The sequence below is a fragment of the Saccopteryx leptura genome, chromosome 13, assembly GCF_036850995.1.
Source record: "Saccopteryx leptura isolate mSacLep1 chromosome 13, mSacLep1_pri_phased_curated, whole genome shotgun sequence".
Classification (NCBI taxonomy): Eukaryota; Metazoa; Chordata; class Mammalia; order Chiroptera; family Emballonuridae; genus Saccopteryx; species Saccopteryx leptura.
Genome location: NC_089515.1, coordinates 44,879,541 through 44,891,420, shown reverse-complemented (window position 1 = coordinate 44,891,420; position 11,880 = coordinate 44,879,541). Strand labels below are relative to the sequence as shown.

The 11,880-nt window shown below is 50.0% G+C and overlaps 1 protein-coding gene and 1 non-coding gene across 5 annotated transcripts in view; both read right to left on the bottom strand.

Annotated features, from left to right (window-relative positions):
• KIF7 (kinesin family member 7) overlaps positions 1 to 8,620 on the bottom strand; it is a 29,192-nt gene extending 20,572 nt beyond the window's left edge. For 2 of the 4 annotated variants that reach the window (XM_066354819.1, XM_066354821.1), the window contains exons 1-4: positions 8,573 to 8,620; positions 2,274 to 2,625; positions 905 to 1,105; positions 133 to 526 (exon numbers count right to left, since the gene is read on the bottom strand). In XM_066354819.1, the coding sequence (XP_066210916.1) occupies positions 133 to 526; positions 905 to 1,105; positions 2,274 to 2,601 (923 nt within the window). In that variant the 5' untranslated portion in view covers positions 2,602 to 2,625; positions 8,573 to 8,620. Of the gene's footprint in view, positions 1 to 132; positions 527 to 904; positions 1,106 to 2,273; positions 2,626 to 2,722; positions 2,788 to 8,262; positions 8,494 to 8,572 lie in introns of those variants that run through there. The other 2 variants (XM_066354822.1, XM_066354820.1) reach the window with 2 other exon arrangements.
• LOC136385093 (U6 spliceosomal RNA) lies at positions 3,646 to 3,752 on the bottom strand. The gene has a single exon (XR_010747706.1). It is a non-coding gene; the product is annotated as a U6 spliceosomal RNA (small nuclear RNA).
• Positions 8,621 to 11,880: the final 3,260 nt, after the last annotated feature.

The window sequence follows — 11,880 nt, the reverse complement described above, 5'->3', positions numbered from 1 at the left end:
GAATGCATGGCTGTGAGCCCCAAAACCTGGAGGGGGACCCATCCTAATGGCCTCCCCCAGCTCCATGCCAATGACTACCTGGGAGCCATGACAGACAGTGGCTCACGCGGGTCCCTTCTCCCGTGGACTCACCGGGTGATCTTGGAGTCTCGGTAGGGAATGTGGCTGCCGCGGCGCTGGGGGTCGCCCAGGGCGCTGATGACGTTGCCCAGAGCCAGGAGGCTGCTGTTGATCTGGATGCTCTCCTTGAGGCGCTCGCCCGTGCTGCCCGTCTTGAGCACCCTCTCGGAGCCCGCCAGGTCCACAAAGTGGAACTTTGAGAGCAGCAGAGGGCCCGGCACGGGCCGGGGCAGGCGGCTGGGGGCGCGCCCCCGCTGCTCCAGGGTCACGGTGAACACGGTGTGGGAGCGGCTGGACAGGCGGTTGAGGTGCGTGGCCCCCGTGTGCCGGGCGGCATTGCCCACCTCCAGAACGCTCAGCACCTCATCCAGGCCCTCCACGTCCACCTCCTTCACCCCGCACAGCACTGCGGATGCAAGGAGCAGTGAACCCAGGGTGGGGGCAGCCCACGCCTGACCAGGAGGGCAGTCGGAACAGGGCCAGCCACGCCTCTCCAGTTCTTCCTGCCTCGGGTGCCCCGCCTCAGGCCTGGGACTCCCACCCATCCTGATTTGGGCTGCAGGGGCTCCAGTTTCCCCTAGGCCCACATCAAAGCCTCTCACTCTGGGTATAGAAGCACACACTAGTCAGTAGAGACAAAGGAAACCAAAGCAAAACTTTCTAGAGCTTGGGTTTCCCAGTTGGTGCCCCCCCCATACAGGTAAACCAGCTTTCAGCAGATGAAGCCTCCTCAACCCAGGTGTCCCACTCCTCCTAGCCAGTGAGGGACTCAGGATTTCCTCACCAACGTTTCCACGGTCATCTTCCCGAAGCTGGATGTCACGGCTGGCGGTGCCCATCTCAAGCAGGTCTCGGAACTCCTCCTTATACACTTCCAGGTAGGACACGTGCACGAGACAGTCAAGCAGGTCATTCTCATCGATAAGCTTAAAGGCCTCAGCCATGACCCGTGGGATGATGCCCTGCTCATCCTCGTGGAGGGAGGCTGGGGAGATAGATACCACAGGGCCTCCTGTCACCATGCCTCCAGCTGGCGAGCTAAGGCTCCAGTGACCCAGACAGCAGCTAGAAGACGGCTCCAGTATGGAGAAGGCAGCAGCGGAAGCCAGGTTGGGCCGGGCAGCCTGAGCTCAGGGTGATCAGGCAGAACCATAAAATTTCAGAGGCGGAAGCAGCCTCTCAGGGGCCAACCAACCCCTTTCATGATATAAGCATCCCTCCACTACATTCCTGACAGGTCAGAGATACCCTTGGCTTGATTACCCCCTGGGACAGGGGGCTCATTACCATACTTTATGCTCAGCTATCTAAAGAACCTCCTAAGTTTATCCAGAGAATTAATTAGAGGATGTTCAGAGCAGCACTCTTTCTCATAACTTAAAAAAAGAAATAAAGCAAACATCTTAAGTGTCCATCCCAAGAACCAATATGGGATCTGGTTAAATAAATTACCTTATATTCACAATGGAATGCCCAGCAGCCATTGAAAAATCAGAGTGAAGAATATTTAATGATGCAGAGAAATGTTCATGATATATTGTTAAGAAAATAAAATGGGATACAAAAGATTGGGTACCTTTTCTTAAAAGGTATAATAATTTCCAAAGAGAAACTGGAACGCTAACAGGGAATGTGATTTCTGAAAGGCAACTTTGTGTTTTTCTATATTTTGCTAATTTTTTATGACAAACTTGTATACTTTTATAACCCCAGAGAAAATACTCATAGTACTTAAAATCCGGCAGTTCCCTCAACTGTCCTAAAGTGTCTCCCCCAAAAGTCTGCTCTAGAGCCTCGTGGAACCAGCCTGCTACCTGGCCATCCAGCAGCCAGACTCCAACTAGAACATGGAGCCCTGACCCTCAGCAGCCATCCTGACAACCTCCCACCCTTCCTCCTCCTAAGGTCCCAGAACCAGACAGCATGGCCCCGTCTCTATGGAGCTGAGAAGGCCCCTCACCTTCCAGGCCCCTTCCTCCCTGCCCTGCCCTGCCCACTGACATGGCTGGACCCACCCTGGGCTCTCGACCAGTTCAGGAAACTGTTCCTCCCCCAGCATCGTCACCTTCAACAGGGACAGCAGCGAGAGGGCAGGGGCAGAAATTCAGGAGCCATCAAGGCCCCTCCACTAGGCACGGGGCAGGGTCACTCACCCACACTGGCCTCCCCCATCGTGTACGTCTTCCCGGAGCCTGTCTGACCATAGGCAAAGACGGTGGCATTGAAGCCCTCGAAGAAAGCCTCCAGGAGGGGATGCACGCAGGCCTGGTACACGGCCTCCTGCCCAGCGTCCTCATCCAGCACCATGTGGAAATCAAAGTGGCGGTCTCGCCCGAGGGTGACTCGGCCACGCCCCACATCCACCTTCAGGCAGCTCTGGTGCCCGTGCAGCAGCTCCTTGGGCAGCAACGGGCGGACTCGCAGGGCCACCCTCACCGGGGCCTCCTCAGCCCCTGGCAGCCTCGGGGCCTCCAGCCCCATGTTGAGGGAGGGGTGCTCCAGGCCCTGCAGAGATGAAGAGGCCCCCGGCCATCAGCAACTGTGCTCCAGGGGTGGGACTTACCCTACAGGTGACCTGGAGTCAGCTCCTGCAGCTCCTGACCTTGGAGGGATGAGGGAGAGGGAGGTCAAAGTTCAGGTCATCCTCTGTCCCAAAGTTCTGGTCCCAAATTCTGCGAGGGCCACAAGACAGTCCTATATAGTGGTGGTGTTCAACCCCCAGTCCATGGGGCATTCCACCATAAATTTCTTGTCGGTTCGCAAGAGTCAACCACCCTGATACTGTATGAAGGATGTACACCCAATGATCTTAGTCAAATTTGCTTACACTCAGGGTGATTTCTGCCTCAGCGGTCCCTAAAATAATTCTCCTATCCTCACTGGCCCACAAGTGTAGAACGTTAAAAACCACTGCTTTACGGGAACATTCCACGGCTCTTATCACTGGCAAAGTAAGGCCCTAACTTCTCCACTTGCCATCCAAAGGCTTGTATTCAGTGGTACTCTTCCCCTGTGATCCCATCTCCAGGAACAAACCCTGAGATGTGGGAAGGAGCACCAGGACTACTGAGATCACCATTGCTAGAGACATAAAGCAAGAAAGCTGAAGCCGTAAAACAGAATCTGTAAGGCCTAAGCCCTAAAGCCCTTACAACAAGCCCCACCCACCCACGCCACTGTGCCCCTGGCCTACATCATTGAGACAACAACATCTCAGCAGCGCACAGCCCAGGAACTTCAGAGCTAAAAGCTGGAATACAGTGACACCTCCTGGAAGAAACCTCTCAAAACTGAATTATTTTTTCTTTTTTCCCTTTTTTTCTTTATTTTTTTTCTCTTTTTCTCTTGGATTTCACCTTCTTTAAATTTTATATTTTTTATTCTTAGTTTTTGTAGTGTTTTGTTTTTTATTTTTTTGTTTGCTTTTGATCTTTTTTTCTGTGGTTTTTCTTGTCATAATTTATTGTAATTTTTTTGTTTAATTTTTCATGTTTTAGTTTTTTTGTTTTCTTTTCCCTTTTTTTAAAAAATATGGAACGCTTCACGAATTTGCGTGTCATCTTTGCGCAGGGGCCATGCTAATCTTCTCTGTATCATTCCAATTTTAGTATATGTGCTGCCGAAGCGAGCACTGTTTTAGTTTTGTTGTTGTTGTTGTTAGGGTTCTTTTTTTTGTGACAGACAGAGAGAGGGACAGAGAGAGGGGCAGATAGGGACAGACAGACAGGAAAGGAGAGAGATGAAAAGCACAATTCTTCGTTGTGGCACCTTAGTTATTCATTGATTGCTTTCTCATATGTGCCTTGACCAGGGGGCTACAGCAGACCGAGTAAGCCTTGCTCAAACCAGATGAGCCCACACTCAAGCCAGCAACCTTGGGGTTTTGAACCTGGGTCCTCTGTGTCCCAGTCCAACGCTCTATCCCACTGCGCCACTGCCTGGTCAGGCTTATTAGGGTTCTTAACAATACCACTCTCAAATGCCATCAAGGAAGAAGAAATCAAATACCACAGCTACATAAGACAGAGACACAGTTCAGAAAGAAAATAAAAAATCTCACTCACATGGAAACCTTGGAGTTAAATGATAGAGAATTCAAAATTGAAGTTCTGAAAATACTCAATGAGATGCAAGAAGACACCAATAGGCAACTTAATGAGCTCAGAAATTAATGACCTGACCAGGCGGTGGTGCAGTGGATAGAGCATCAGACTAGGACGCAGAGGACCCAGGTTCAAACCCTGAGGTCACCGGCTTGAGCACAGACTTACCAGCTTGAGCACAGGGTCACTGGCTTGAGCATGGGGTCATAGATATGACACCATGGTCACTGGATTGAGCCCAAAGGTAGCTGGCTTGAAGCCCAAGCTCACTGGCTTGAGCAAGGGGTCAACTCACTCTGCTGTAGCCCCCTCTTCCCCGGTCAAGGCACATATGAGAAAGCAATCAATGAACAAACAACTAAGGAGCTGCAACAAAGAATTGATGCTTCTTATCTCACTCCCTTCCTGTCTGTCCTCTCACTGTCTCTGTCTCTGTCATACAGCACCAAAAAAAAAAAGACTCTTACAGGAGGTAATACCCTATTAGCCTATTCCAGGCATCCCCAAACTACGGCCCAGCGGGCCACATGCAGCGCCCTGAGGCCATTTATCTGCCCCGCCGTGCTTCCGGAAGGGGCACCTCTTTCATTGGTGGTCAGTGAGAGAAGCACTGTATGTGGCGGCCCTCCAATGGTCTGAGGGACAGGGAACTGGCCCCCTGTGTAAAAAGTTTGGACCCCTGTGCCATACCCTTACCATATAAAATTGACAATTCAATTTTTGTTTCAGCAAAAGAAGCACCCTTATACACTGACTGAACCTTACTTTTCTAAGGATCAACTCACTTCATGGACTCAATCACCATATGTTACACTCAGTCCCCTTATCTCTTTACTATTCTCATTGTACAAACTTCCCCTCCCCCTTTTGTATGCAACTTAGGTGCATTTTCATTTATCCATTGCTATACTAACACTACATATTATGACCATGCCACAGGGAAAGATCTTAACGACACATCACAATCAAAATATAAATTACTTAGAGGCCCTGGCCGTTGGCTCAGTGGTAGAGCGTCAGCCTGGCGTGTGGGAGTCCTGAGTTCAATTCCCGGCCAGGGCACACAAGAGACGCGTCCTTCTACTTCTCCACCCCTCCCCCTCTCCTTCCCCTCTCTCTCTTCCCCTCCCGCAGCCGAGGCTCCATTGGAGCAAAGTTGGCCTGGGTGCTGAGGATGGCTCTGTGGCCTCTGCCTCAGGCGCTAGAATGGCTCTGATTGTGGCAGAGCTCGCCCCAGATGGGCAGAGCATTGCCCCCTGGTGGGCATGCCGGGTGGATCCCGGTCAGGCGCATGCGGGAGTCTGTCTGACTGCCTCCCCCGCTTCCAACTTAAGAAAAAAAAAAAAAAAGAAAAGAAAAAAATATATATATAAATTACTTAGAAACACTATGAACATTACACATCAAGGTAATATTCAATATTCGGATTTCACTGCATTCCACCTTATTTACCACATGCAACACAAACGATCTTATAGTATGAATGTATCTACATATCTGAATGACATAATGACACAAAAGATAGAATATAAGTCTTACATACTCAAACTGTAGAAATAATTAAGAATCTTAACAAAGACAAACACAAAATTAATAATTTGGCTGCTATTGCTAATGCCCAATCTACCTATATTAACAGTACATGATGCCTCTAATATTCATAAACCCTGTGATTTAATAGAAACTACTCTCTTGTAAACCTAAGCAGGAAACTCTCAACCCTATGTAGTAGATATGGTATTCATACCTTCTACTCTATAACAATGTTTGTGACATTTTAACTCTCATTGCTTGCTTTATACTTATTGTTTTTTGGGGGGGTTGTTTGTTTTTTTTGTATTTTTCTGAAGTTGGAAACAGGGAGACAGTCAGACAGACTCCCACATGTGCCCAACTGGGATCCACCCAGCACGCCCACCAGGGGGTGATGCTCTGCCCATCTGGGGCATCACTCTGTTGCAACCAGAGCCATTCTAGCGCCTGAGGCAGAGGCCATGGAGCCACCCCAAGCGTCCGGGCCAACTTTGCTCCAATGGAGCCTTGGCTGTGGGAGGGGAAGAGACAGACAGAGAGGAAGGAGAGGGGGAGGGGTGGAGAAGCAGATGGGCGCTTCTCCTGTGTGCCCTGGCCGGGAATCAAACCTGGGACTCCTGCACGCCAGGCCGACACTCTACCACTGAACCAACCGGCCAGAGCCTATACTTATTGTTTTACTTCTAAAAGTTTTGATTTCCTTCTGTAACAGAAAACAAAAAACTACATAAGTTTCCCTTAGGCCCTCTAAGTCCTTTGGGACCAAGGGGTGGAATGTATCGTAAACATGTAATCAAATTAATATAAAATGTAAAAAGGAAACTAAGAGTGACTTAGGTGTAACCACTTTATGCCTTTTTGAGATAACGCCATATGTTTTAACTGCATGCCAATACCATGTGTGAATTAATGTGATTAACTATATTTTAGGTAAAAGCCCACTATATAAGGCCCAATTACCAAGATGTAACAGGTTTATTCCCTTTTCTGATCACTCCATCTGTCAACCTTATGAAGCCCATATATGACTTATGTCTGAAGTGTGAGAATGGAACTCTATGATGTGACAAGTGGCGGCCACTCCCATAAAATACGGCACGCACAACTACGCACAGTACGCAAAGTTTAGCATTAATAAGCGTCTCCGTTATGGTTTACCCGTTTACCAGCTATACTATCAATGAAAGCATCCTGTCTCTGCTGGGGACACAGCGGCACCCTCACCGCTCACCCTGATAAAAACCAGATATAAGTAGCTGGGGTGAAGATCAAGTCGGTCACCTAAGACTCCAACACAGGCTCCATGTTGCCCACCATGACCATTTGGCAACTATCGCAAAGCACTCTGCCTCTCCAAGCAAGTTCGTTCTGGGACCCCCTGAAGCGAGGCCCTTAGCTGGCCACTCATCTTAACTGTGAGTGAATTAAAGTCTATGTTCTTTAACTTGCTATGAGTGTCTCTGCCTATTCAATTGACTCCTAATTATTGAATACTTTCATTTTACGTTGTGAACTATCTAACAAACCCAACTATAACTTAATTATAACCAACTAAATAGTTTATCATAACAACCTGCTTCTCCTCAGCCTATGCCGAAGCCCTAGTCCTGGCCACCAAGGTCCTGACAGGGTGACCTTGACTAGCCATTCACTGATTCTGTGTCCCTGCGCTCCTCCTACCCCGCAACTAGGGGCATCTTTCAAAAGTGCAAATACAAAAAAAGAAAAATAATAAAGCACCTGCTGAAACTCCCCCAGAAGAGGCTCCCACCACCCTTGAGATTCTAAACCTTAATAAGAAAAAAGAAAAACTTAAACAGGCCCTTTGTACCTGGACTATTCCACACGTACCCAGGCCTGGACCCCGTCAGTGTTGCCCATCTGCCTCCTCCCAGCGTCCCCGAGCTGAGCTGAGGCTGGCTCCACTCTCCTCAGGGAGCCAGGCCTGCGCCCTCGCTGTGCCCCCTCTCCACACACAACCCCCAGCGGCTCCCATCAACATTGGTCTCTCGAACCTCCCAGACTGGGAGCCGGAAGGCAGGACGGTCCTGTCCCCTTCCTGCTGTATCTATCTCCATTGTCCAGCACAATGGCCGAGGCTTTCTAGCGCCCCAATCCTGATGACAAGTATTTATCCAAGGAACTTGCCACATCTTCATCCTCCCTCATCACAGTAACCACAAGTTTATCTCCTTTATTATGATTGGCTTTATTGAGCTTCGCAGGTGTTACTTTTATTTTTAATAAACTGAAGGCAAGACCTTCCACCAGCAAAGAGATTACAGCTGGCTTTCCTGCGCGCGCCGCTTGCATGCCTGTGGGGATGCGGGTGAAGACAAGCCGGCGGCGCGGCCAGTCCCATAAAATACGGCACGCACAACGACGCACAGTACGCAAAGTTTAGCATTAATAAGCGTCTCCGTTATGGTTTACCCGTTTACCAGCTATACGATCAACGAAAGCATCCCGTCTCTGCTGGGGACACAGCGGCACCCTCACCGCTCACCCTGAACTTTCTCAGTCCCTCGCGGTCCCGTTTCTCTGCGCGGCGAAGGCGCCCAGAACCGTCCACCGGGGCGGTCGCGCGCGGGCAGTGGGTCGGGCGCCCGAGGCGCAGGCTCCGGGAAAGTTTGGAAAAGCGGTCACAAATGCAGAGGCGACCCTCGCCGCCCGGCACTCCCTCCTCCCGGCCAGGCCCGGGAGGGATGTCGGCGCCCAGGAGGCTGGTTAGCGAAGACGGGCTCCACAGGGATGCCAGCTTCCAGTGCCGCCCACCCGTCTGGTCCTCGGCCACCGCCCTCCGGGCGCGCACTCACCCGCCCGGGAGCCGGCGCAGCCCCCGGCCCAGCAGTCAGGGTCTGAGCCCCAAAGCCGCGCGCTCTGATGCCGTCACCAGGACCCCCGCCCCCTAAATAATCCCGCCTTTCCCCGCAACCCCGCCTGCTCCTATTCGCGGGGGCTGAGGCACAAGCCGGGCGGGGCCGCCGAGTCAGTTGCAGCTGGACAGGGCGGGCCCAGGCCTCCGGGGCGAGGGCCTCGGGCGGGGCCACGTGTCCCCTTCTGCCCGGACCCCCGCGCTGACTCGGGTTACCCGCGCTGCGCGTTGATCCCCGCGCAGACTCATCGAATTTTGGGGACACAGCGACCCAGGAGGCCGGCTTGATCTTCCGAGTTGGAGCCCCCTTGCACACGGGCGGGGCACCCAAGTCTCATAACGGCAAGTTGTAACACGTGAGAAAATTAACTAGGGGCCTTTTTCGCACTGCGAGCCGAGGCTGGGTTTCCCAACCCTGAGACCCGGTAACCCGGAGCTAGTATTCCTTTGTTCATTCGTTCATCTATTCAGGTGTAGACCTTCCCTCCGCCCGCCACCTCATTGCTCCCTCTCTCTGCACTCCCCGCGCCTCCTCAAAGCTTAGCAAAGCTCTCCCTCCACAGGCCTCCTCTCTTCTCTGACTTTACGACCCTTCTAATGCGGAGAAGGATCCAACTCCCATGGTTTTCAGGGTCGGGAACCTGGCTGCACCAGGAAGTCCTCTCTGTGCATCTTCCCTGCCCCAGACCTGGGGAACCCAGGGGCTGGACACAGGAAGGTCTAATTCAGGGGTAGTCAACCTTTTTATACCTACTGCCCACTCTTGTATCTCTGTAAGTATTGATAGTAAAATTTTCTAACCGCCCACCGGTTCCACAGTAATGGTGATTTATAAAGTAGGGAAGTAACTTTATAAAATTTATAAAGCAGATGCCTGACCTGTGGTGGCGCAGTGGATAAAGCGTTGACCTGGAAGTGCTGAGGTCACCGGTTCAAAACCCTGGGCTTGCCTGGTCAAGGCACATATGGGAGTTGATGCTTCCAGCTCCTCTCCACCTTCTCTCTCTGTCTCTCTCTCCTCTCTCTCCCTCTCTGTCTCTCTCTCTCCCTTCTCTCTCCTCTCTAAAATGAATTAAAAAAAATTAAAAAAAAAAAATCTAAAAAAAAAACAAAAACAAAAAAAAATAAAATAAAATTTATAAAGCAGAGTTACAGCAAGTTAAAGCATATAATAATAATTACTTACCAAGTACTTTATGTCAGATTTTTGCTAAGTTTGGCAGAATAAATCTTTATAAAACAACTTACTATATAGTTAAATCTATCTTTTTATTTATACTTTGGTTGCTCCACTACTGCCCACTAGTGGGCAGTAGGGACCAGGTTGACTACCACTGCCTCTAATTGATGCTAGGCACAGATCAGGATGAGGTCTGACCCCAGAGGCAGCCACTCCCCTGGGGGGCTCCTGATAAGGGCTGGCCCACAGCTCTGGCTTGGAAGCCCCCAGTTTGGAAAGCTCTTGGCATCCATGATTTCAATGGTGGACTCCACTGCCACCAGCCTCAAGTTCCTGGATGGACCACTGCCCCCCAGGTGAGGGTTGCTGCCCACCCACCCAGTTGGGGATGTTATTCTGTGGGTAAAAGGCCAGTGGGAACACAGAGGTATTCATCCTGCACCTACCTGGGCAGGTGTTCCCACCCGATCCCTCAACCCATCCTAGACTCCTCTCTCCTCACATCCACCACCAAGCCCTGATCTGCCCTCCAGAGTAGTTTCCAGTCCAGGCAAGTGTGTTTGTCAACCTCGTGGCACAGCCTCGGCCCACGCCACCCATCTCGGGCCTGGGCTGCCTCAGAGCCTCCTCATTCTCCCTCCTGCTCCTGTAACACATGCCAATAAAAAAAAACAAAAAACATTATATATATATAATGTCATATATATATATGTTTTAAAGCACACAGGAGGCCAGTGAGCACAATGTCTTGGCAGGTCCCCTTCCAACTATCTGTATGTGTCTGAGTCCATTCAGGCTGCTATAATAAAATACCACAGACTGGGAGGCTTATCAACAACAAAGTTCTTTCGCTCAGTTCTGAGGGCTGGGAAACCCAAGATCATGGCACCAGCAGATTCAGTGTCCGATGAGGGCTCACTTTCTATACAGCTGTCTTTCCAATGGGTCATCACAGGGCAGAGGGAGCAAGCTCTCTGGAGTCTTTTTTATAAAAGCTCTAATCCGCCTGACCAGGCGGTGGCGCAGTGGATAGAGCGTCAGACTGGGATGCGGAAGGACCTAGGTTCGAGACCCCAAGGTCGCCAGCTTGAGCGCGGACTCATCTGGCTTGAGCAAAAAAAAAAAAAAAAAGCTCACCAGTTTGGACCCAAAGTCCCTGGCTCGAGCAAGAGGTTATTCGGTCTGCTGAAGGCCCACGGTCAAGGCACATATGAGAAAGCAATCAATGAACAACTAAGGAGTCCCAAAGAAAAACTGATGATTGATGCTTCTCATCTCTCTTCATTCCTGTCTGTCTGTCCCTATCTATCCCTCTCTCTGACTCTCTCTCTGTCCCTGTAAAATAAATAAAAGCTCTAATCCCCATCCTGAGGGCTCTGCCCTGTGACGTATTCACTCCCAAAGGCTCCACCTCCTCCTCATCACATGGGGGGGGGGTAGGATTTCAATATATTAATTTTGGAGGGACACATTCAGAGCATTGCATTATGATATACAAGCATGTACATGTTATTACACATATGTATGCATAATATAACTGTTTACTTGTCCATTTTATCCACTAAAATGTGAGCTCCTTCGAGGGAGTCTTATTTATTTCTTTTTAAAGATTTTATTTATTTACTTTGAATAAAGGAGAGAGAAAGGTAGGGGTGGGCATCAACTCACAGTTGCTTCTCACATGTACCCTGACCGGGCAAGCCTAGGGTTTTAAACTGGTGACCTCAGCATTCCAGATTGACTCTTTATTCACTGTGCCCCCACTGTCAGGCTTATTTATGTCCCTTTGCCTTGGCCCAAGACCTGGCATAGTCACTCCATAACGGTTTTTGGTAAAACTTATTGAAAAAAAGATATGAGAAACTCTTTGCATTAACAGAAATAATGGATATAGGACAATATGGCTCATATTTTCTTATGGCAGGTACGTAAAGACAGAGCGCTACATAGAACATACTGGAGAATGGACAAGCGTCCTCGCAATGGCATCTCTTTATGTTTTACAAATCATGTCCCAAAAGTGGATACCAGACAATCCTGTCCTCTGCTCAGCATCCCTTCTTCTCTCT